The sequence below is a fragment of the Mustelus asterias genome, chromosome 5 (assembly GCF_964213995.1).
Source record: "Mustelus asterias chromosome 5, sMusAst1.hap1.1, whole genome shotgun sequence".
Classification (NCBI taxonomy): domain Eukaryota; kingdom Metazoa; phylum Chordata; class Chondrichthyes; order Carcharhiniformes; family Triakidae; genus Mustelus; species Mustelus asterias.
The window spans coordinates 139713481-139739338 of NC_135805.1; the positions used below are offsets into that span (position 1 = coordinate 139713481).

Consider the following 25858-nt stretch of genomic DNA (forward strand, 5'->3'; position numbering starts at 1 on the left):
GTGTGACAGCAACGTGCCTTTAAGAAATGTCTTTTTATCATGTTTCTCTGCAGTTTTGTTTTCAAACAGGCCCTGGGTCTGAGTCAGTATCCTTTAATTGATGCTGAAGCAGTATAATGGGCATCTTGTTTATTTTTAATCTGGGCTAATGCAGTGTCCTTTTTGGAATTGTTGGGTAGAGCCGGATTGACAGGTCAGGTGGTACCTTGGGACAGTTCCCCCCCCCCCCTCCCCACCCCCACAGGAAACAGCCAAAGGTTTTGGTTTCATTTTGATCAGAAGCTGTTGGGACTGCAGACTGAAAGCAGTGTTCTGTGTTTCTCTCTGGAGTGAAAATTCTGTTATCTGTGAGTGCAGCTAGAAACTAGAGGCAAGCAGTGTCTCTCAAGGTATCCTGGAGTTCTAGGGCTGGGAAGTCTCAGATGTGATCCAGCATTTCAAAGGACTAATTCACAGCAGGAGTTGCAAAGCTGCAAAATCCATCATCACATGAGCATACTTGCTTTCTATGCTCACCCGTGCCAAATTCATTTAGTATGTTTGTGGGGGTGGTTTGATTTGGAACAGTATACTTAACTGTTAAGGTTAATACAATATCATGGGTTTTTGTTATTGATAAGTTATGATCATTTTATTAGTATATGTTAACTGTGGTCTTAAATAAACTTTGTTTGATAAAAACTTCCTCGTGGGTTACTTTAATCATACCTGGAGTGAAACATCTTATGCTCACCCGTGCCAAATTCAAAGTCAAAACCTATGGTCTAGGCTGACATCATAAAACCCTTGGAGTTTGTGACCTGGGTTATAACATGAGTGAGACATATTTGTTAAACCTAGTAGGCCCTTATAGGAGAATAAATAACCTTTATTTTAAAACTTACAAAAACACTTGCTGCTTGAATTTCTTTAAATTGGGACAATTACTTGGAGGGTAAAAAAATACACACCCCATACAAAACACATTGATCACGGAATGTAACAAAACACTTGTCCATGACCACTTGGATGACAGTAATGTACCTAATTTTGCAACAATAAGCTAGTTATTCACTTTGATTGTATGAATAGAAAAGCAGAATATTTTTAGAAGGCTTAACATTTGTAAATATTGATTTTGATAGAGACTTGGGTGTACTCATGCAAGGAACACAAGGTTAGTGTGCAGGTACAGCAAACAATTAGGAAAGCAAATGGCATACTGGCCTTTATTGCCAGGGGATTGAAGTACAAGAATAAACAAGACTTCCTACAATTGTAGAGCTTTGGTGAGACCACTCCTAGAATATTATGTACATTTTGGTCGCATTATTTAAAGCAGGATATGCTTACATCAGTGTTAATACAATGAAGGTTCACTAGATCGATCCCTGGGATGAGAGGGTGGTTCTATGATGAGAGGCTGTGTGTACTATCCTGCATCTCTACTGTCCACCCAAATACCATCAAAATTTTCTCAACGAGATCAGCTGTCATTGAGGGGCAGCGTATGGATGAGGAATTATGAATTTCAAAGTCTGAGGTACATTGCTTTCATGAATTTTAAAATAAATTTAACATTAGCTAAATTTTAAAATATCAGCAAAATGAAAGAAAAAGGTCAAGGACAGAAAGGTTTCTCAGGTTATAGTTAATTTAATGTTCAAATATTCATCACAAATACTTTGTACAGATATATAAGGAATAGAAGTACAAAAGACAGCAAATGCTCACTTTCAAAGTCTGAGGAACACTGGTTTCATGAATTTTTAAATTAATGTTCGCGAGAGTTTTAAATATCAGCAAAACAATTGACAAACTAGCTCCTCACTTGCTCCAAAATACTTGCAAAATGCACATTTTTCAACTCTTTATTTTTAAATATGATTAAGAACAATAATCAAAAGACAACTTTCAGAGGGAAAGTGGCAGTCATAAAGTTGGCCCTCCAGTTAAATAAATAATCATGTATTTAACACAAGTGGGTAACAGCCTAACCACAAATAATCTAATTAACCCCAGCATTGGAACTCCAATAAAGTCTACATAATTCTCTGTGTAGAAACTCTTTTATCTTTTCATGCAATCTTTAAGCATTGGCCAAGTGAACCTTTATCTCAATTTGGGGTTTGCTCAACGTTAGTTATAAAGGTGATGGAGAAGAAACAATCTGCAGCATATCGAATTATTAAGAGAAAAGTATGACAAATGGCAGCACTTGCAAAGATGAACTCAAACATTCAAGACAGTCATAGATAAATGCTGCGTGCACAAATATTGGTTTAAGGTGCTTTTATATCATAATTCCATGCTCCTTTACGTAACTGGTTCTGTTATTGTACCTCATTAACCGGTTTGGTCTCATGCGCATTGTATGCAAAGTTTTATGTAGATTCCGAAGTAGAAAATATTGCACTCTGTAAAGTTACCAACCAGACACATTGCATAATTTACATCAAACTAAAATTGGTGCAACTGAGTTTTAAGTTTGCCAGTTTGGAACTGGTAGTACTTGGAAGGACTGCATATGCATAAGTCAAGGATTCCCATCATAGGCAGGAAGGTAGCAGACTGTAATGATGAAAACTGCTCCATTAATCTGTTTCCATATTCCATCTTCTTCTGCTGATTGGGGAAAATCCCCTGTTCCATTTATGGGCATCTTTTGCATTTAGAATATTTACAACTGAGCGAGGATCATTATTTCCCCGATCTTTGCTCCCCTCCCTCCCCCATGAGAGCACTGAAGGTTCTAAACGTGCACAGTGATAGGTACAACTTAGTCACAGGGTTAGTCTTCAGCCAGCAGCATAACTGCTTAAGAAGGAATAAAACATGGGGAGCTTCATCCGCTGTTGGTCCTTACGACACCAGGCTATCACAGTGCCGTCGCTGTTTGCTGTGTAGAGGTGATGGCCATCACAGGAGAACGTGAGACTGTAGGATACGAGAGAGAATGTAACCATTAAAGTCAAAAGCACTTTATCAAAAACGTGCTAGTGTTTAATTAAGCTAATCTTCGACATGAGGAAGGGTGGCACAGTCGCACAGTGGTTAGCACTGCTGTCTCACAGCATCAGGGACCTGGGTTCAATTCCAGCCTTGGGTGACTATGTGGAGTTTGCACATTCCCTCCGTGTCTGTGTGGGTTTCCTCCAGGCGCTCCAGTTTCCTCCCACACTCCAAAGATGTGCGGTTTAGGTTGACTGGCCATGTTAAATTGCCTGTTAGTGTCAGGGGATTAGTAGGGTAAATAAGTGGGGTTACGGGGATAGGTCCTGGGTGGGATTCTTGTCAGTGCAGACTCGATGGATCGAATGGCCTCCTTCTGCACTAGAGGGATTCTTGAATTCTTTGCTAATGATTTTCCCCTCTCCTGAAGAATAGTGACTGTTTGCTGTAGTCTTTTCCACAAATACTTGACTGTTCTCCTATAATTTTAGTTTTGGGGGTTACACTTGCACTTTATTTAAGCAGCAAGTTTTTAATTATGATTTTGTGTTGCAACAGTCAGGGTCTGTCAAGAACTAAAAAGTGTTCCCTGGAGGAAGGAGGCTCAAACCGCATAGTTTTGACTGCACAGGTCTTAATTTCAGTTTACAAACTTAGTTTAGAAAGTATTCAAGCACTTAGACTGCGTATTTTTTAAACCCACTGGACCTTAATGTAAATGTTAGACAATGTTAACTAACTCAGCAATTATGTGTCTTTCCTGTATCGGCCTTTTGGCGAAGAACAAGCATCAGATCAAGCCCAAGATGGGGTGCAATGCCTCATCTTGTCAGCTTGGATCTTGTTTGTCTCCCTTGTGGGGACATGAATTGGATTCAATTGGATTTTGAATTTGGTTTTTGGAGCAAGCAAGGAATGGCAGTCCATTCTGAACATTAACTTGTAACTTTAAGAATGGAACCAGAAGGTCATAGGTTCAAACTCCACTCCAAACACTAGTGCATACAATCTAGGCTAGTATTGCTATGCTGAAGGAAGACTGCAGCATCAAAGATGAATGAAAATGATCCCATGGCACAATTTAAAGAAGGGAAGTCGAGTTCTGGTCAATATTTGTCTTCATTAAAACCAATGATTTAATTATCACATTGCTGTTTATGGGAGCTTGCTGTTGAAAATTGACTGCCACTATTTCTACATTAAAATACAGACCACACTTCAAAAGGACTTTATCAGGTGTAAGGTACCTTTCAGTATCCTGAAATCATGAAAGGTGTTATATAAATGCAAGTTCATTATTTCTTTTTCAAGAGTAGGGAATCCCCTTCATACCTTGAGCATTTAAGTTTCTAGCGGCTGGGAAACCAATCTGAGCTTGTGTGTATCCAGACATTGCAGAGCCATCTCATGGGCACATACAGACAGTAAGAAGTCTCACAACACCAGGTTAAAGTCCAACAGGTTTATTTGATAGCATAAGCCACAAGCTTTCGGAGCGCTGCTCCTTCATCAGATGAAGGGGCAGCGCTCCGAAAGCTTGTGGCTTGTGCTACCAAATAAATCTGTTGGACTTTAACCTGGTGTTGCGACTTCTTACTGTGCCCACCCCAGTCCAACGCCGGCATCTCCACATCACATACAGACAGGCAGATGCCATACAATGGAAGCGAGATTCAGCCTGGTACCCAAACAGTGGCTATCATTCTCAGACTGGTAACTGCACCTGTATTTGTTGATGAATTTGGAGACATTCAAGGAAGGGAAAAATAAAGCTGGAGATTGAGCCAAGATGTATCCTTGGCCAGGGTATACTTCACCCTGGCCAAGTATACATCTCTGACAACGAGCTGGAAGCAGGCCATCTACATGTTTCATTTGTATTGCAGGGGTATTGGAGAGATTTGTGAAAATTGGAGAGGAGATCAGGGTGCCACAGTGCGAGAGGATTCACGATCATGTCCATAATTTCCTGCCTCATAACCAAAGGCATTGAATGGAAGCCACACTGGGACCGAGAGGAGGAACTAAAAGATCAGTCACATCAAGCCACTTTGATGTAGTTGAGGAGTGGTATTAGAGAAGGGCTTATGGCCACACTCCACTCTGTGCTCTGAGGTGGAAGAATGAAGAAATGAGGAGATAAAAGTGATGGGGAAACAGCAAATATTCACTGCAAAAACAAGAAATTAAATGCAACAAGTGCTGATATGGAAACATTTTCTCAGCACAGAAATTGTGCGGTGCTAAGTCTGCATTTTGTCTTAGATTTTATACATATTCGCTGTAAATTCAGCTGCTTTATTTTCCGACTGTTTTGGGTGAGTGGCTGAAAACAACCAAAACTAATCCAACAGTCAATGATCACCAGAGTTTACTTCCCCCTATTGCTATTTGCCAATTTGATCGCTTTTTAAGCAACAGCAATTGCTTCTCTATAGCTTGTTCAATATAATAAAAACACCCAAAGGTGCTTCACAGCAGCATTATCAAATAAAATTTGACACCAAGTCACATAAGGAAATATTAGTATCAAAAGCTTGGTCAAAGGAGTAGATTTTAAGGTGCATCTTAAAGAGAGAAAGAAGTGTAAGAAGGGGGGGTGGGGGGGAATTCCAGAATTTAGGGCCTTAGCTGACGAATGCACGGACGCCAATGATGGACAATAAATACAGCAGATATGGACAACATTAGCACTGAATCAGGTACCACCCAAGCTTCACAACACAGATCAATGTGGCCATGAGGACTTAACCAGTTTTAATTTTTCACCCTGGGCAGTATTTTTGCTCAATCTTACCTGACAATCGGCCGATTTGACTTGGGGAAGGTAATTTCCCGAACAGGCTTCAGATCCCATGTACTCCACAGCCTGAATGACACAAAATGTTTTAACAGTTAGTCGGTTAACTTGTCTTTTCTTTACATGACAGTAAACAATTTCCCACACACACGAGAAAAGGAATTCAGTGGGTCCATGGGTAAATGAATTTAAAGCATTAAAGCTGTTTTAATAATGAACTAAAGGATATGTGACTCAATGAAGCAAGGTTAATGTACACATATTAATGTGCTTGTATCAAATCTCTCCATATGCTATTATAGCAATAACGCTAACCTATTTGACCAGTGTGAAACAAAACATTATTGTATCTTGTAACAAAGACAAAGTAATACTAAGGGGCTTTAATCTTCATGTGGACTGGACCATTAAATTGGCAAAGGTGGTCTGGAAGATGAGTTTGTGGAATCCTTTCATGAGCCTCTTTAGCAAAATGCGGAACCAAATAGGGAGAAAGCTAGTTTAGATCTAGAATTTTGCAGTGAGACAGGGTTATAGTGGAAGACCAATAAGGAAATAATGATCATATTACAATTGAATTGTAAATTAAAATAAATACAAGTGGAAAATGACGTACTCCAAACGCAAACCAGAATCTTAAACTTAAACAAAGTCAATTACATAGGTATGAGAAGACACCTGGCTACAACTGATTGAGAAAATAGACTAACTTATGGCAATAAATGAACAGTGGGTAATATTTAAAGAAACAATTCAAAATATTCAACGAAAATACATTCCACTGAAAATGCTCAGCATGGAAGATCCACCTGTGGCTTACTAAGGATGTTAAGGATAGTGTTAGATCAAAAGAAGAGGTTTATTATAGAACAATAGCGTCCCTACAGTGCAGGAGGCCATTCGGCCCATCGAGCCTGCACTGACAACAATCCCACCCAGGCCTTATACCTGTAACCCCATGTATTTACCCAGCTAATCCTTCTAACCTATGCATCCCGGGACACTAAGGGTCAATTTAGCATGGCCAATGCACCTAACCTGCATATCTTTGAACTGTGAGGAAACTGGAGCACCCGGAGGAAACCCATGCAGAGAACCCATGGGGAGAACGTGCAAACTCCACACAGACAGTGACCCAAGCCGGGAATCAAAGGCAGCAGCACTAACCACTGTGCCACCATGCCGCCTATTGCCAAGATTAGTACAATCCAAGCATTGAGAGTGTGTCTTAGCACAGGGCCACCAAAAAGTTGACAAGGGGAAAGAAAATAGGATATGAGAGTAAATATAGAAAAAACAGATTGTAAGAGCTTTTAAAGGTATACAAAGCAGAAGAAACTAGCTAAAGCAAATGTTTGTCACTTAGAAGCAAAATCAGGAGCATTATCATGGGCAATGAGAAAATGTCAGATCTAGAATTGTTTGGTATCTGTCTTCACAGTAGAAGACACATGTTACATCCTGGAAAGAGAAGGTAACCAAGGGCTAGTGTGGAAATGTAAGTAATTAATATCAGCAGAGGAAAAGGCTTGGGGAAACTCAAGGGACTAAATTCCCTTGGACCGATAGTCCACATTCTTGCATGCTTGAAGAGATAGCTGCAGGAGATACTGAGTGCACTGGCTAGGATTTTCCAAAATTCCCAAGATTCTGCAAAAGTCGTAGCAGATTGGAAGTTGGCAGATGTAACACAAGAAGAAAGAAAACAGGAATACCAGATACATATATAAATAAAAGCAAATTACTGTGTATGCTGGAATCTGAAACAAAAACAGAAAATGCTGCAAAATCTCAGCAGGTCTGACAGCATCTGTGGAGAGTGAATAGAGCCAACATTTCCAGTTTGGGTGACTCTTCATCAGAGTTAAAGAGAGCTGGAAATAGGATGAGAGTTATAATATTGTGGGGAGTTAAGCAGTAAGGGCTGGATCGAGGGCCAGCGATAGGTGGAAGCTAGGGGGAGATTGACAAAACTGTCGTGGACAGTAAAACAGAGAATGGAAATGGTGATCATGGCTAAGAAGGGTGCTGATAGTGGTACATTATGAGATCAGAGTGTGTTAATGGTAGAACAAAGGTTTCCCTCCAAGTCACTCACCATCCTGACTTGGAAATATATCACTGTTCCTTCACTGTAGCTGGGTCAATATCCTGGAACTCCCTCCCAAACAGCACTGTGAGTGTACCTACACCACATGGACTGCAACAGTTCAAGAAAGAAGCTTACCACTACCTTCTTAAAGGCAACTAGGGATGGGAAATAAGTGCTGGCCTAGCCAGCAATGCCCACAATCCATAAATGAATTGTAAAAAACTACTTCAGTCTCAGCTAGACTATTGCATCTAGTTGCGGGCACCGCACATTAGAAGGTGCAGAAAAGATTCACAAGAAGGATGAGGAAATTCAGTTATGTAGATAGATTGGAAGAAGTTGGAGCTGTTTTCCTCGTAAAAGAGGAGGTTGAGTGAGGGGAGATTTAATGGGAATCTTCAGAATCTTGAGGGGTTTGGACATATTGTATGGGGAGAAAATGTTCCCATTAGTAGAAGGATTGAAACCAGAGGTCTCAGATTTAAACTAGCTGGCAAAACAAGGAATGGCAACTTGAGGAAAAGCATTTTTAGAAGCGAGTGGTTAGGATCTGGAATGCAATGTCTGTGAGTGTGCTGGAGGTAGATTCAATTATGGGTTTCAAAAGATAATTGGATCATAATCTGAAGAGGAACAAACTTGCAGGACTTTGGGAAAAAGACAGGGAAGTGGTTATCGGTGAAATGCTCTTGCAGAGATGTGATGGGTTACATGGTCTCTTTCTCTGCTGTACCCATTCTATGCTGTCTTAACCACCTGATAAGAACATAGGAATTAGGAGCGAGAATAGGTAATTCAACCCTTCCAGTCTGTTCTGCCATTCTATATGATCATGGCTGATCTCCATCTCATCCTAACTCCACTTCCCTGCCTTTTCCCCAGAGCCCTTTATCCTGCGTTTGATCAAATATTTAACTATCTCTTTCTTGAATCCATTGATTGATTCTGCATCCACTGCACTCTGGGGTAATGAGTTCCAAAGATTCACCACCCTCTGTGAGAAGTAGCTTCTCCTTATCTCTGTCTTGAACCTCCCCCCTCTCACTCTACGACTATGACCTCTTGTCCTAGACTCTTCTGGAAGGGGGAGCGTATGTTAACATTTACTTTATCAATCCCTTTGAGTATTTTATATACTTCAATCAAACCCGCCTCATTATTCTCTACTCTAGTGAGGACAAGACCAAGCTACTCAACTGCTCCTCATATGGCGGCCCCTTCAAACCTGGAATCAATCCACTGAACCTCTTCTGAGCCGCCTCCAGTACCACAGCATTCCTCACAGAAGGTGACTAAAACTGAACACAATACTCCAAATGTGGTCTCACCAAACAACTACTTTTATAGAACATAGAAAAAATACAGCACAAACAGGCCCTTCGGCCCACAGGTTGCGCCGGTCATGTCCCTACCTACCTAGACTTATATATAGGCTTACCTATAACCCTCAATCCTATTAAGTCCCATGTACTCATCCAGAAGTCTCTTAAAAGACCCTATTGAGTTTGCCTCGACCACCACTGACGGCAGCCGATTCCACTCACCCACCACCCTGAGTGAAAAACTTACCCCTGACATCTCCTCTGTACCTACTCCCCAGCACCTTAAACCTGTGTCCTCTCGTAGCAGCCATTTCAGCCCTGGGTAAAAGCCTCCGAGAATCCACCCGATCTATACCTCTCAACATCTATCAGGACACCTCTCATCCTTCGTCTCTCCAAGGAGAAAAGACCGAGCTCCCTCAACCTATTCTCATAAGGCATGCCAACCAATCCAGGCAACATCCTTGTAAATCTTCTCTGCACCCTTTCAATCTTTTCCACATCCCTCCTGTAATGAGGCGACCAGAACTGAGCACAGTACTCCAAGTGGGGTCTGACGAGGGTCTTATAAAGCTGCATCATTATCTCCCGACTCCTAAACTCAACCCCTCGATTGATGAAGGCCAGCACACCATACGCCTTCTTAACCACCTCCTCTACCTGCAAGGCCGATTTAAGAGTCCTATGGACCTGGACCCCAAGGTCCTTCTGATCCTCTACACTGCCAAGAGTCTTACCCTTGATATTATACTCCTTTATCCCATTTGACCTGCCAAAATGGACCACTACACATTTATCCGGGTTGAAGTCCATCTGCCACTTCCCCGCCCAGTCTTGCATCCTATCTATGTCACGCTGTAGCTTCTGACATCCCTCCAACCTATCCACAACATCACCAACCTTCGTGTCGTCGGCAAACTTACCAACCCATCCCTCCACTTCCTCATCCAGGTCATTGATGAAAATGACAAACAGCAAGGGTCCCAGAACAGATCCCTGGGACACTCCACTGGTGACCGACCTCCATTCAGAAAAAGACCCATCTACAACCACTCTCTGCCTTCTGCAGGCAAGCCAGTTCTGAATCCACAAGGCAACAGCCCCTTGGATCCCATGCCCTCTCACTTTCTCGAGAAGTCTTGTATGGGGGACCTTATCGAACGCCTTGCTGAAGTCCATGTAAACCACATCTACCGCTTTCCCTTCGTCAATGTATTTAGTCACATTTTCAAAGAACTCCACCAGGCTCGTAAGGCACGATTTGTCTTTGACAAAGCTTCACATATGCAGCACTGTACATTCCTAGCTGAAAGAACTTCAAACTTCAACCCAGATAAATGTGTAGTGGTCCATTTTGGCAGGTCGAATGGGATGAAGGAGTACAATATAAAGGGAAAGACTCTTAGTATGGTAGAGGATCAGAAGGACCTTGGGGTCCGGGTCCATAGGACTCTAAAATCGGCCCCGCAAGTGGAGGAGGTGGTTAAGAAGGCGTATGGTGTGTTGGCCTTTATCAATCGAGGGATTGAGTTTAGGAGTCCGGGGATAATGATGCAGCTTTATAAGACCCTCGTCAGACCCCACTTGGAGTACTGTGCTCAGTTCTGGTCGCCTCATTACAGGAAGGATGTGGAAAAGATTGAAAGGGTGCAGAGGAGATTTACAAGGATGTTGCCTGGATTGAGTGGCATGCCTTATGAGGATAGGCTGAGGGAGCTCTGTCTTTTCTCCTTGGAGAGACGTAGGATGAGAGGAGACCTAATAGAGGTATATAAGATGTTGAGAGGCATAGATCGGGTGGACTCTCAGAGGCTTTTTCCCAGGGTGGAAATGGCTGCTACAAGAGGACACAGGTTTAAGGTGCTGGGGTGTAGGTACAGGGGAAATGTTAGGGGGAAGTTTTTCACACAGAGGGTGGTGGGCGAGTGGAATCGGCTGCTGTCAGTGGTGGTGGAGGCAAACTGAATAGGGTCTTTTAAGAGACTCCTGGATGAGTACATGGGACTTAATAGGATGGAGGGTTATAGGTAGGCCTAAAAGGTAGGGATATGTTCGGCACAACTTGTGGGGCCGAAGGGCCTGTTTTGTGCTGTAGTTTTCTATGTTTCTAAAATCAAATACATCGCTAAATACAGAAGTAGTACAACATACAATACAATTAAATTGTTTTACAAAAAATATAATACTGATCTCAGCACAGTGCTTTTAGATTGACCAGACTTCATCTAGTGGCAGAAGCTGGTCGGTGCAGTCAGCAGCTGAAGTCCCAGAACTAACTGCACAGATCGACACCTGCCACTAGACGTAGCCCAGGACTTCAGTACGAATTCAGAGCAAAGCCAGGAATGAAGCCAGCAGGGGAGCTAGAAGCCAGGAGCTGCTGAAGAACAGGCCCCAATGGGGCGATCTTAACTTCTCATCCCACCGGTCAAAGGGAAGGGCTGGCCGGTAGGTTCGAGCCCGATTTCTTGCCTCTTGTAATCTTACCGGGCCCGATTTTCCGGCGAGATCAGCTTCACGTCAAGGAAGGGTGCAAGGGTGATCTCAATATTTAAATCCATTTAAATGTGGATTTAGGAATATAGGAATTTAGAATGGAAATAGTTTACAGGAACAAGCTAGATCATTGATATATTACAACAATGCCCTGCAATATTCATTTAGTGGAGTAAATTACACGCAGTTTTTGTTAATCTAATAGCTTGTGCCTAACTCTTGACATTGTATTTGCATGTAGAAATCAATGCACATATCTAAACAACTGTACCTCAATGAGAAAGAATATTACTGACCTTACTACACCATTTTCTAGTCCTCCAGCAATAACATTGACAGATACACCTTCAGGTTGATTGGAAAAAGCTACAGAGCAGATTATTTCTCGACAATGCACATGGCCACTAAGATCTCCATTTACAGTCCACAGTCTCAGGTCACTGCCACCACCAACTGAAACAACAAGAGAGTAATTTTTTTTTAAGGTAATCCATGTTCCAGAGGACAAACTGCTGTGTTAACTGTTACCACAAAGTTTACAAAAGCTGAAGTAACTCGTGGGAGAAAACATCGTGCTTCAACTTAGAGTCAAATTGATGATTCTTGCGTCGGGTTTATTGAAGGTGTCTTCTTTCCCTTATTACAGCTAGTTTCAGGGTCACCTCCGCACTATCCCAACAATGAGCTGCAGTCATCACCATTCTGACATTCTTATTGCATGAGCTTTGCGGGTCACTGGAGTAAAGGGGTTGAGGGGAAGGGATCAGAAAGGAGAATCGCACGAGGATAATCTCTAGAACCTTTTGGTAACTGATTAGAATGGACCACAGTTAACCTGGGTTCAGGCCACACAATATTCCTCTCTGTCAAATAAAAACCAAAGTGGCCATAATCCGACTAACAGGGAAGAATCTGTTCTGCTTACCTGAATCACAAACTGTTGCACTATCACCAGTTGTCTCACTTGTAGAAACTGCTGTCACTGGACTTTTATGTCCTGTTAAACTCTGAACATAGCACAATCTGCAGGACAAAGAAAACACAGACTGGAATTCTCAACAGCTGTACTACAACACATTTCACGGTGTTCAAATAAAGTTACAATAGTAGGCATTTCAAAGTTTTGCATTAAAACTGTGGCAAAGTATCCCTACCTATCACACAGAAGACTAGGAATCAATTTCCTTATAGGAAGAGTATATTATGAAGTATTGCGTAGAGTTCTGGGCATTGCATTACAAGGATGTGATCGTACAAAGATTACAAGAATGTTGCCAGAAATGGAGAATTCTAACTCTGAGGAAATACTGGATAGGCCAAGGTATTCTTCCTTTGAACAGAAACAGTTGCAGGAAGATTTAATTGAGATATGTAAAATTATAAGGCGCCTAGACAGGAAGGAGCTATTTTCAATAGCAGATAAATCAATAATTGGGGGCATACATCTAAAGTAATTGGGAGAAGGATTAGAGGGAAGATGAGAATTTTTTATCCAGTGCGTGATGTGGGTCTGGAACTCTGTCTGAAAGGCAGCAGAGACAGAAATCCTCAATGTATTTTTAAATATGCATTGCACTGGATGTACTATAATGTAGAGATACAAAAATGAGAAAGTGAGATTAAGCTGAATAGGTTCAGTTACAAAGAGCAGAATATGCTCCTCTCGTGCCATACATTTTCCAAACATCTATATTTACACAAAATATTTGGGAGTACAAATGCAAAATGGAAACTGTTGATGGATGCCAACGGAATAGTTATAAATTAAGTACTTTATCTATTTATATATTAAAAACATCGTAGGGTCACAATGTATCAAAGCAGCTATAAGTGGTGCTTTGCCCATAACATTACCTGACAGGGCCACTAAGACAAAATAAGAAACTAACCTCTGAAAAAACACAGTAAATACAGCTTACACCCATGTAAAATTACACACACACAAATAACAGCTGCAGGATGTTCAACTCCCGAAAGGTAATTCAAAAGCCAGTTAAGGAGTGAATTCAAAAGCATCTGTGATCGGCCATGATCTGTGGCTTCAAATTCATTTTATGTTGCAATAATAATCTTCCATTTGAAGGAACCCATACTCCACTGAGGCAAAGTGCAGAACCAAGACTGTCACCCCTCCCCGTACCCACTGTTGATACAAAGTCCAAGCATTGTAATTCACAACTTGGCTCAGGTTCACATCACACCAACTCTCAGGTGAAAGAAAAATAAGATCAAGACACAGTTCCGCTGTGGGTGAGGGAGGTTAAGTATGCACACAGAGGGACCCCATCCACCAAGACAAATTCAGTAACTATTCGATTTCACAGAATGAAAAATCTTACAGGAGAAACCCCCTCTTGCCACTGATCCAACAAAACCTCTTCTCATTCTGGCTGTTACCGCACCACTCTCTGCTTAACAAATTGACACCAAAATCACCAACTAGAGTTCTCCCTTCCCCACCCTCCATTCTTCCTTCTCTCGCTACTTTTTCCCTTCTAATCGTTTCTCCAAATCATCCTTCCTCTCCTATTTCCAATCTCCCCCCTCTCTGGTATCCCTCCACTTCTCACTACCTCCCCTCCATTAAAATTATCTTCCTGTGAGGCAGCACTTGTTCTTCATTCACTTTCTCTCACTTCTTGAGGACTGCATTGTTGCCTCACAATGCCCCAGGTATCCAGGTTCAATTCCTCGGGTCACTCTCCCCGTGTCTGCATGGGTTTCCTTTGGGTGCTCTCGGGTACTCCAAAGATACACGGGTTAATTGAATTGGCCATGCTAAATTGTCCCTTAATGTCTGGGGGACTAGCTAGGATAAATATGTGGGGCTACGGGGATAGAGCCTAGATGGGACTGTCGTCGATGCAGTCTCAATGGGCTGAATGGCCTCCTCCTGCACTGTGGGGGTTCTATGATTCTATGACTCCGATTGTCAACTCTGCAGCTCACCTCAGGCGCAAAACATTCAATCGTACAGTGTGTCATAACATTAATGTTTCAAGAATGCCAGTTAGATATACACTTTGTCTCTAAGAGCTTTTGTCTGGAGCCAAAGAAATGGCTTTTAACTTCTGATCTCATTTCTGCTGTTTCCATTGACAAATGAATGAAAGGACTTGGCTTTGATCGTCAGCCTGACCTTATACAGGACATCTGGACAGATGCATTGGGTGGGATATTAATGACTCGACACAAGCAAAGAATAGAGCAACATGTCCCAGATTCTACAGCTCTAATCCAATCCCGTGTCAGGCCCCATTGTATCCATCCCTTAGGATGCTCTCTCAGGTATCGATTCTTTTGGAAATTTAACAAGAGGCAACATCTTTCTTCTTAACTATAATGTGTGAAGGTAACTTGATTGGATGATGATGGTGATTTGAGTGCACACCAAGGTTAATGTAACAGAACCATGTACCTTTACAACATGTACATTTGTCTATTTCAATATTTCACTCATTGATTTGGTGGAGCAGTTTAAAGAATTTTTTTACCTGTTCAAATCCCATATAATGCAGGACCCATCCTTGCTGACGCTGATCAAAATGCTGTATGGTTTGCAGACACACAGGCTGGTTACTTCTGCAGTGTGCCCATATAGGTGGACCTTTGCTTCCACTTCAATTTCTGAAGACTAAGATATAGAAATACAATCAGTTGTCAGTGTTCCATCCCACACTCAAAACAGGTACTTTCCTGTATGTCTGTTAACAGTATACAGTTCAGTAAAGAAAGACCTAGATTTACCTTTCATAGCCTTAGGATGTCCCAAAGTGCTTCACAGTCCATGAAATAATTTTGAAGTATAGTCATTATTGTAATGTAGGAAATGCACAGCCAATGTCCACACACTAATTTCCCACAAACAGCAATGATAAACAACCAGATAATCTCTCTTAGTGGTTTTGTGGGAGGGATATTGGCAAGGACTCCCCTGCTCTTCTTTGATTAATGCAATGGGATCTTAAACATCCTCTCCAAGGGAGACCATGGTGTAATGTCTCATCTGAAAGATGGCACCCGAGTGCAACATTCCCTTGATACTGCATTGAGAATGTCAGCCTAGTGCTCAAATGTCTGAAGCAGGGCTTGAACTCTCAAATTTCTGACTTAATTGCGTCTTTGAAGTAATTAAACATTCCAAGGTGCTTTAGCTAGGCCCCAATGGTGGAGCAATTAAAATTGGAAATGTTCAAGAGGCTTATATTAGATTAGCACAGTTATCTCAGGAGGATTGTGGAGCTGGAAACAATGACAGAGTTAGGGAGAGGTAGGCCACTGAGGGATTTGAAAACAAGGATGAGAAGTTTGAAGTTGAGGCTGTGTTTAATCGGGAGCCAGTGTAGTTCAGTGAGCACAGGAAATAAACAGGATTTGGTGCAAATTAGGGCATGATGATTTCAAGTTTACAGGACAGAAGATGGAAAACCAGCCAGAACTTCACTAGAATAATCAGGTCTAAAGGTAACAAAGATATGGCAGAGTGTTTCAGCAGCAGATAAGCTGAGGAAGGAGCAGTCAGGTAATGCTATGGAAGTGGAAATAGATGATCAGGGTGGTGTAGCGGATGTGTGGTTGATTTCAGGGTCAAATATGACACCAAAGTTGTGAACAATCTGATTCAGTCTCAGACAGTTACCAGGAAGGGATGGAGTCAGTGAATAGGGGAGCTGTGGTTGGTGGCGGGAACAGAAGACAATGGCTATGGGTTATCCTAATAATTAATTTGAGGAAATTTCTGCTTATATAGTATCGCATGCTGAACAAACACGAACAATTTAGAGATAGTGGATGGATCAAGAGGATGATGGTGAGGTTAAGTTTGATGTTGGCAGCATACAATGTGGAAACTGATGTGGTTTCAATGATGCTATAGATGAGAAATAGGAAGAGGTTAAGGGAGATCCTTGTAGTACTCCAGAAATAACCTTGTGACAGCAAGAGGAGAAGCTATTGTAGTTGATGTTCTGGATACAATTTGATAAATAAGAATCAAACCAGGTGAGTGCAGTCCTATCCAGCTGGATGACAGTGGAGAGGATGGTGTCAAAGAATGTAAACAGGTCCAGTGGGACAAGGAGAATTCATTTACCTTTGTCATAGTTACATAGGACGGAACTGATAACTTTGGTAAGAGGTCTTTGAATATTGTGCCAGGGTGGATATCTGACTGTAGAGATTCAAACATGAAGTTCTGTGAAGGGTGGAAACGAATTTCAAAGGTGGTAGATTAGAGATGAGGCAGTAGTTTCCAAGGACAGAGGGGTCGAGCATTGATTTTTTTTGAGGAGAGCAGTGATGTTGGCAGATCTGAATGAGAGGGAGACAAATCTGACAAGATTGAACTATTTACATCAATATCAGGTAACATGGGGGCCAGGAATTTAGTGGGAATAAGGTTGAGAGAGCAGGAGGTGGGTCTCAGGGACAAGATGAACTCAGAGAAGCTTGGGCGAGATAGGCAAGAGGCTAGAGAAAGAAACAAGTTCAGGGCCAGGGCAGGAGAGAAACTTAAACAAAGTTTGTTTTTGTGAACTGGGGCAAGGGAGGTGAGTAGCAGAGGCTGCCAATTGGATGGTCTCAATCTTAATGACAAAGAAATACATGAGCTTTTAGCACTTGTTGGATTTGAGGGCAGAGGAGATCAGTGAGAGCGTTTAAGGAGATTATTTGCAGTAGAGAAAAGAAGCTAGGGAAGGGGCTCACCTTTGCATCCAAGGATGATCCTTGAATAATGAGCAGTTTTTACAGGTAAGTGCAGGACCTCATAATACTTTTAAGTGATCCAGTCAGATCTGATAGTAATGGCTAAACAGGTTTTCCACCATATCCATCCCAGTCTGCATCCTTCGGACTTAAGTCAGTGAGTGCAGGTGAGGACCGCACCGGGGGGAGCAGGTGAGAAGGGAAGGAGTGGTTTTACTGTAGATGATTATATCAAAGGTAATGAGAATGTGGCTGAGCAGATCAATAGCTTCAGAAGTGTTGTGGTGAATGGACAGGTGGATTTTTTTGGAAGTTGGAAGTGAATTGGGGAGAATTTCTTCAGCAGCAGACACAGAAGGTGGAGCAAACAGGATGTGGGTGGAGTGCTAGACAAGAAACAATGATGGCCTCAATTGTGGGAAAAGTAAACTGACTCAAAACACATTTATAGCCCTTATCTTCCTGCTTTCACTACAATGTTTTGCAGCAGTCATTAATTCTTAACCATATCATTTGGTCAATAAACTGGATGATGGAGACCCAGCAGAAGGTCCCATTATCTCAACCTCATTATTGGGTCTGCTAGTTTCCATGGTGACGCAATTGTCTTGCCTGGCCTTCAGTTCCCCTCATCTCCTTCCTCTGTATGGCAATGAATAGTGAGTGTATTTACTCAGGTTCTTAAGGCAATTGAGCCACCATTCCCAGAGCCACCTTTGGCCAAGTATCCCATCATGCCTAGGAAACAACCCTCATAACTAAAGCACTTATTTTAAGATTAGTAAAGCATTTTAATATTAACACTACTAGTATAATGCCCCTGGTCCCTACTTCAACCTCACCTGTGATTGATACTATTGGAGGTTACATGAGATGGCATAGCCATGCTTTTAGTCATGAACATGGGTTGGAGAGTTCACATGCAGGAAGAGATTAAAGTAGGATAGAAGCATTCGGAATTTGGTGGAGAAAGGAGATACAAATTTAGATGCAAGTTTAAATGCTTAACATGCGCAGAGGCTGTGGGAGGAAAGTAATTAAGAAAACTCAGTGAGAAAACTGGCATGATACTTGCATGGGTGGTAAAGAACCAGTTTTTAAATGAGGGGTGAGAGAGGTGGAAGTGCCAGAGGAGTCAAGGGATAGACCAAGATGAGACCTGGTGATAAGAGCCACACAAGAGCTTTGACAGCCCAGGCAAGGGAAATGGTGAAAGATATAGCCAGCAGGGGTGATTTCAGTTCATAGAATCATAGAAACCCTACAGTACAGAAAGAGGCCATTCGGCCCATCGAGTCTACAGTGACCACAATCCCACCCAGGCCCTACCCCCATATCCCTACATATTTACCCACTAATCCCTCTAACCTACTCATCTCAGGACACTAAGGGCAATTTTTAGCATGGCCAATCAACCTAACCCGCACATCTTTGGACTGTGGGAGGAAACCGGAGCACCCAGAGGAAACCCACGCAGACACGAGGAGAATGTGAAAACTCCAACAGACAGTGACCCAAGCCGGGAATCGAACCCAGGTCCCTGGAGCTGTGAAGCAGTTAGGAGAACACTACCAACACCCCTCAGCCAGGTTTCTATCAGAGCTGACATTGATGTGATTTATCCAGAATAAGCTCATGGATTGCAAGGACTTTGTTCATGAGTGAATGGACATTCCAGAGGGAGATGGGAAGAAGGGCAGGGATAATTGATATGCTGGCAGAGTGCACAGGGCCAAGTTGGTAAAGGTGGTGACTGGCAAGATTAATCCGCAACTGGTGTACTGGGTATGAAGATCAGGGGGAAAGTAGGTTGGTGTAAATGGATCCCTCAGAGATTGCTAAGAAAGGCACAGACAGAAGCTATAGATTTATCTGAGAGCAAGTCAAGTCTGGGAGAGAGTAGGAAGATCAAGGACTACTGAAGGGTTGGTAGGGATTTGGAAGAGCAGAATACCGTGCAGGGAGAAATGAAAGGAGGCATGACAACAGGGGAGATGGATCTTGGAGGGGTAAAGATATGCTGGCAGAGTGCACAGGGCCAAGTTGGTAAAGGTGGTGACTGGCAAGATTAATCCGCAACTGGTGTACTGGGTATGAAGATCAGGGGGAAAGTAGGTTGGTGTAAATGGATCCCTCAGAGATTGCTAAGAAAGGCACAGACAGAAGCTATAGATTTATCTGAGAGGGCTAATAGTATTCTGATTTGAACTAAATCCAAACAGAAAGTGAAAACCTTTGGGTCAAATTTTCAATCAATTGCAGTAACAATAATTATTTGAAGTAGAACAGTGAGAATTTCCTAATAATTAAAGACACATAGAAACCCTACAGTACAGAAAGAGGCCATTCGGCCCATCGAGTCTGCACCAACCACAATCCCACCCAGGCCCTACCCCCATATCCCTACATATTTTACCCACTAAGCCCTCTAATCTACGCATCCCAGGACACTAAGGGGCAATTTTAACCTGGCCAATCAACCTAACCCACACATCTTTGGACTGTGGGAGGAAACCGGAGCACCCGGAGGAAACCCACGCAGACACGAGGAGAATGTGCAAACTCCACACAGACAGTGACCCAAGCCGGGAATCGAACCCAGGTCCCTGGAGCTGTGAAGCAGCAGTGCTAACCACTGTGCTACCGTGCCGCCCTAGCTGTGTTAAACCAATTAATAGTATTAAAACTTCAATGCAAGACAGCTGTTTGATATAAGTACCGTGCTGCTGGTAAATCTGTTTGAGTACGCAGTAACTACACACACTCATATACACACACACAGGTTTGATACACGTACCGTGCTGCTGGTAAATCTGTTTGAGTACGCAGTAACCACGCCGCACTTGCTGCCAGTAAAGAGCTGACAACTATCAGGCACCCACGCACAACTTGTAACCTGAAAAGTAATTGATTGGACAATTTACAACTTGATTCAACAAGAGACTAATCCTTAGGTATTGCTCTTTAACATATTTTGATTACAACTTTCAAAGAAATTAAAAATTTTCAATCAACAGTGTGCATGTGTCTTTATTCAATATTTTATCAAATGATTAGACAGATTTACAATGACTGTGAAAATTCATGTCAACACTTGGATGTCAGAGAGCATGGTAGTCATGCAATGTGACAACGGTGTACTGAGTGATACAGATTGTGAAGAGGTAATGTTTGGTATCATTGTGCATGTAGAAGCTCATAATGATGCCACACAGATGGGGGCCATTCGGCCTATTGTCCCTGTGCTGGCAATCTGAAAAAGCTACCAATTTGATCCCATATCTTACCCGTTCCCTGTTATTTTTCTTTCTTTTCAAGCATATCTCCAATTCCTTTTTGAAAGTTATTATTGAATCTGCTTCAATCACCCTTTTGGTCAGTGCATTCTAGATCACAACAATCCATTGCATGAAAAGAATTCTCATCTCTCTTCTGTTTTTTTAAAATCAATTATCTTAAAACCTGTGTCCCCTGGTTACTAACCTTACTATCAATGGAAAGATTATTTAAATTTATTTACTCTATCAAAACACTCGGTAATTTCAAACACCTCCTTCATCATATTCCTCTTAACTCTCTCTACTCCAAGGAGAGCAATCCCAACATCTTTACTTTCTCCACATAACTGAAGTTGAATATTACTGAGAGACATATTGCCAAACTTTTGATCTTGCACTCTCCAGAACAAAGAAAATCAATTTTAAAATGATAACATTTATATTACAGAAGAAAAAGTTACCAATTGTTCAGCAAGTGGACTCTGGCTGAGGAGTTGCCATAGAGAAAGGAATGGGGACTATAGGCTCCCCAAAATCCTGAGTGATTCAAAATAAGCACCAGGCTTGAACACATAACTGAAGTCCCTCATCTCTGGTATTTTTTCAGTAAATCCTCTCCAAGGCCTTGACATCCTGCCTAAAGCACGGTGCCCAGAATTGCTCACAATACTCAGCTGAGGCCTAACTCAATGATTTATTAACGTTTACATTAACTTGCTTAAGTTGATCCTGAAGGAAGAAGGATTCTGAAGACAATGGTACAGGGGCATGAAGAGAAGCCATTGCTGTAAATGCTCTGAATGTCTAGCTGAGAGAGAAACCAAGCATTCAACATTAGTTTAAAAATACAATTTATCCAAACAGGGAGCTTGCTTAAAAATTGATTCTATATCAAGAAAGGAATCAATTTACTATAATAGCTTTTTGCTTAATTTTATTACAGTTGATGAAAAAGCAGAAATGAGAAAAGAAAATGTTGCGCATTGCTAATTAAAATAAGCTGAAAGAAGCTAAGAAAATAGAAGATGGATTTTAAGGAGTAGACTACATACCTGGTGTAAGGGAGAGCATTGAATGAAGTTGATGGGGGGCTCACTTTGTTTGCTTTTCAGTCTTAGCATGTTATCAGCATAACCCCAACTCAAAATGGCAGACCACTGGATGTCTGTACTGTGCATACTCCGCACACCTAACAACAAACATTATATCAGACCTGAGAAAGTACATCTAGCAGATAAAACTGAACCGACACAGGCTTTTTTCTGTAATAAAGAGAAGTTTGTGGTGATGACCTGATGAAAGTCTTTAATATTATGAAAGGTTTTGATAGGGTAGATGCAGAGAAGATGTTTTCATGTGGTCGTGGTGGTGGGGGTGAGGCAGGTGGAAGAGACCAAAACTAGGAGCTATAAATATGAGCGAGTCACTAATAAGTCCAATAGAGAATTCACGAGAAATTTCATTCAGAAAGTGATTATAATACGGAACTCACTACCAGACAGAGTAGTTGATGAGAAAAACTTAGATTCATTTAAGGGAAGCTAGAGAAGTACATGAGGAAGAAAGGAATAGAAATAAATGATAGTGTTAGATAAATAATAGAAGAGGTTTGAGTATTATATAAACACCAGTCTGGAGGAGTTAGACTGAATGGATGTACAGCACAGAAACAGATCAGTGTAATTTTTGCACAGTGAAGGAAAGCTACAATTCTATTCTCTACCTTGCTCTTTGCTGTATATCATCATGAGACAAAATTTCCTCGACAGACCGCAAATGGCTCTGGTTGGCAATGCTAACAGCGATCCAAACTGTTCCCCATGGGGTTGACTGAAGCAAACCACAGGGTCTGGTGCACTGGGGGAACCCACATACTCGCCCCACTTCAGCCCTTGAATCCAGGGCAAAGGACTCTGAGACACAGGACACAACATGAGATGTTTAAAATGGATCAATCGCTACAGGTCCCTTTAAGCACTTTTGTCCAAAAAAGAATTCCTTGTACAGTTAACAATGCTACGCTATTAGTAATCATCAAGACTGCAAATTGTTTAATGATGATGAGTTAATTACATTGCGACAAGCTTTTAAATAATCGCTGATAATTTGCCAGTCTACAGTCCTGTGTTCATATTGAATAAAGTTAAATGACTAACATAAAAAAACCTAATAAAAATGTAACTGAAACAGCAAGTAATTAGGAAAATATATCAGGTGACTTCACTAAGAATTAAAAGACTGGTTGTGCAATTATCTTCTTTTAAAGAGATCAGCTGCAATTTCTAATGAAAAATAGATAGTAATTATCTATTCACATATAACATATAAAATCAACAGGCAGGAAATACCAGCCAGGCCATTAAACCTATTCCATAAGAAAGTCTAAAGTTAGTTGCTTCTAAATGTGAAAACTGAAGCAAATGGGGATAAATACCGGGTAGACGACTTCCTTGGCATGCTCCCTACTCTCTCTGAAAGCAAACTGCACAAGGAGACCCATAGCTGCAGGCAGCTCCCCCTCCATTGAGAGTCTAGGCCCGTGCCTGCTCGGATGAGTAGCTGTGAAGAGCTGTCGAGGGGTCTGACCGTAGGTCTTGATCATCGTTTCCAGGGCTCGTCTTTGCACTGGGTCTTCAACGGCAGATACGTCCATGCCAAAGTATGTCTATCACCAAAATATGAATTACAATCATTGTAAAATCAATTAAATATGTATTCCCATGTTTACTGCTCGAAAAATAAAATGGAGCAGTTCCACGAGGGAATGTCACCAACAGAAGAAAGGGTAATTTATCATGCTCTTGATGTCCCAATATACAACATGTCACAAGTACAACCGGCTGTATGATGCTGGATCAGGAAGACTCAACTCCAGCCAGCTGCCCACCAGAGAAGGAAGATCAGAATTCATCCTAAGGCATGTCTAGTGTTAAATGTTCAGTTGGATTCAGGGCAAGTGGAGATCTCCAAACACTAATGGAAGCTGGTTGGATATGAAATAGTTATTGATCTGAAACAAGAGGCAGGTTAGGAGGAACAATGAGCAAAGTTGTAGTGTGCGTCAGGTGATTTCCACCTTCCAGTGATCTTGCCAGAGATAAAGTCCACATAGCAGTGGGTAGCTAATTAAGCCCATTAATGGAACAATAGGGGAAAGATGCTTGAGCTGCTGGGATCTTCCCGATGATGTAGGGGTCCCTCACTGATACCACAGCCTGTCATTAAACTGGAGGTGGCCTCCCAGCAGCATGCCAGGGAACCACTGACACCTTTTGTTGCTCACAACAGACCAGACGTTCTGAGATGAAAGGCTGCAGTTATGGCAGCCAGTTGCCCTGGGTAGGGAATCCCCTATTCACGGAGACGGCCTGACACCAATGGCCATGCTGGTTTTTCCCCCCCAATATTTCATTTTCCTACATATTTTTTCTAATGCTGCAGAGGGCGCCTCCAGCTGACTGCCAAGTGCACATCATGGGCCCTACAAATGGGCCCTCCACACTTTACCATCTACATGACCTTAATTTGACAGGACTCCTAAAGGCCACCTCCAGGAAGATCATGACCAATGGCACTTCCAGGATGTTGACGTGATTGAGACTGACATCAGAGAATTGTTACAGTTCAGGAGACCATTCAGCCCATTGTGTCTGATTGGCTCCCCAATTGAGCAATTAAGCTGGTGCCATTCTCTTGTTTTCTACTCATAACCCTGCACACTCTTTTTCAAATAACTGCCTGATTGCCATTTGAAGGCCTTGATTTACCTGCCTCCACCACACACTCAGGCAATGCATTTCCAATCCTGACCACCCGGTGTGTGAAAAAGGTCTCTCATATTACTTTTGCTTCTTCTGCTGATTATTTTAAATCTGTGCCCTCTCACTTTTGACCCTTTCATGAATGACAACAGTTTCTCCCTATCTGCTATGTCCAGACCCCTCATAATTTTGAATACCGCTATCAGATTTCCTCTCAGCCTTCTCTTCTCCAAAGAAAACAATCTTAACTATCACAGTCTGCCTTCATAATTGAAGTTGCTCATTCTTTAATTTGATTTGTTATTGTCACATTAGCATACGGTGAAAAGTATTATTTCTTGTGCACTATACAAAGCATAGCATTCATAGAGAAGGGAAGGAGAGTGTGCAGAATGTAGTGTTACAGTCACAGCTAGGGTATAGAGAAAGATCAATGTAATGAAAGGTAGGTCCATCCAAGAGTCTGACAGCAGCAGGTCGGTACGTAACCTGACTTTTGTATCTTTTTCCCGATGGAAGGTGGAAGAGAGAATGTCCGGGGTGCGTGGGGTCCTTGATTATGCTGGCGGCTTTGACAAGGCAGCGGGAAGTGTAGACAGAGTCAATGGGTGGGAGGCTGGTTTGCGTGATGGATTGGGCTACATTCACGACTCTTTGTAGCTTCTTGGAAACATTCTTCAGAATCTTTTCTGCACAATTTTAAATGTCTTTCTTTTAAATTGATTCATGGGCTGTGGGCATTGCTGGCAAGGCCAGGATTTATTGTCTATCTGAAATTGCCCTCGAGAAAGTAGAGGTGAGTTGCCTACTTGAACTGCTGCAGTCCACATGGTGTAGATACACTCTCAGTGCTGTTAGGAAGAGTGTTGCAGGATTCTGACCCCAGCCACAGGGAAGGATCAACAATATATTTCCAAGTCAGGATGGTGAGTGACTGAGATGAGAACTTCCAATTGGCATTGTTCCCACTTGTCTGCTGCTCTCGTCCTTTTAGATGATAGCAGTCATGGGTTTAGAAGGTGCTGTCTAAGGAGCCTTGGTGAATTACTGCAGCGCATCTTGCAGAAGGTTCACACTGTTGAATTTGTGTGTCGGTGGTGCGAGATGTGAATGTTTGTTGATAGAGTGCCAATCAAGCGGGCTGCTTTGGCCTGGATGGTGTCAAGCTTCTTGAGTGTTACTGGAGTTGCATTCATCCAGAGTGGAGAGTATAGCATCACAGTCTTGACTTATGTATTGGAGATGATGGACAATCACAAAGTGAGTTACACATCGCAGGATTCCCAGCCTCTAACCTACGCTTGTAGCTGTATTTAGATGGCTAGTCCAGTTCAGATTCTGGCCAGTGGTAACCCCCAGGGTGTCGATAGTCTGGGATTCTGTGATGGCCAACACCTGACATTTGTATGGCATGAATGTTGCTGGCGAGGGGGCGCGGGGCGAGGGGAGGGCCAGCATCCCCAAGGGGGGAG

At 42.2% G+C, this 25858-nt stretch overlaps 1 protein-coding gene across 3 annotated transcripts in view; it reads right to left on the minus strand.

The window, feature by feature from the left end:
- Positions 1 to 1615: 1615 nt before the first annotated feature.
- The window catches only part of lyst (lysosomal trafficking regulator), a 263182-nt gene continuing 238939 nt past the window's right edge, over positions 1616 to 25858 (minus strand). For all 3 annotated transcript variants that reach the window (XM_078213387.1, XM_078213385.1, XM_078213386.1), the window contains 9 exons: positions 23060 to 23290; positions 22349 to 22538; positions 21678 to 21814; positions 20145 to 20243; positions 15136 to 15275; positions 12567 to 12664; positions 11938 to 12094; positions 5729 to 5800; positions 1616 to 2916 (listed from right to left, as the gene is read on the minus strand). In XM_078213387.1, the coding sequence (XP_078069513.1) occupies positions 2778 to 2916; positions 5729 to 5800; positions 11938 to 12094; positions 12567 to 12664; positions 15136 to 15275; positions 20145 to 20243; positions 21678 to 21814; positions 22349 to 22538; positions 23060 to 23290 (1263 nt within the window). In that variant the 3' untranslated portion in view covers positions 1616 to 2777. The remainder of the gene's footprint in view (positions 2917 to 5728; positions 5801 to 11937; positions 12095 to 12566; positions 12665 to 15135; positions 15276 to 20144; positions 20244 to 21677; positions 21815 to 22348; positions 22539 to 23059; positions 23291 to 25858) is intronic.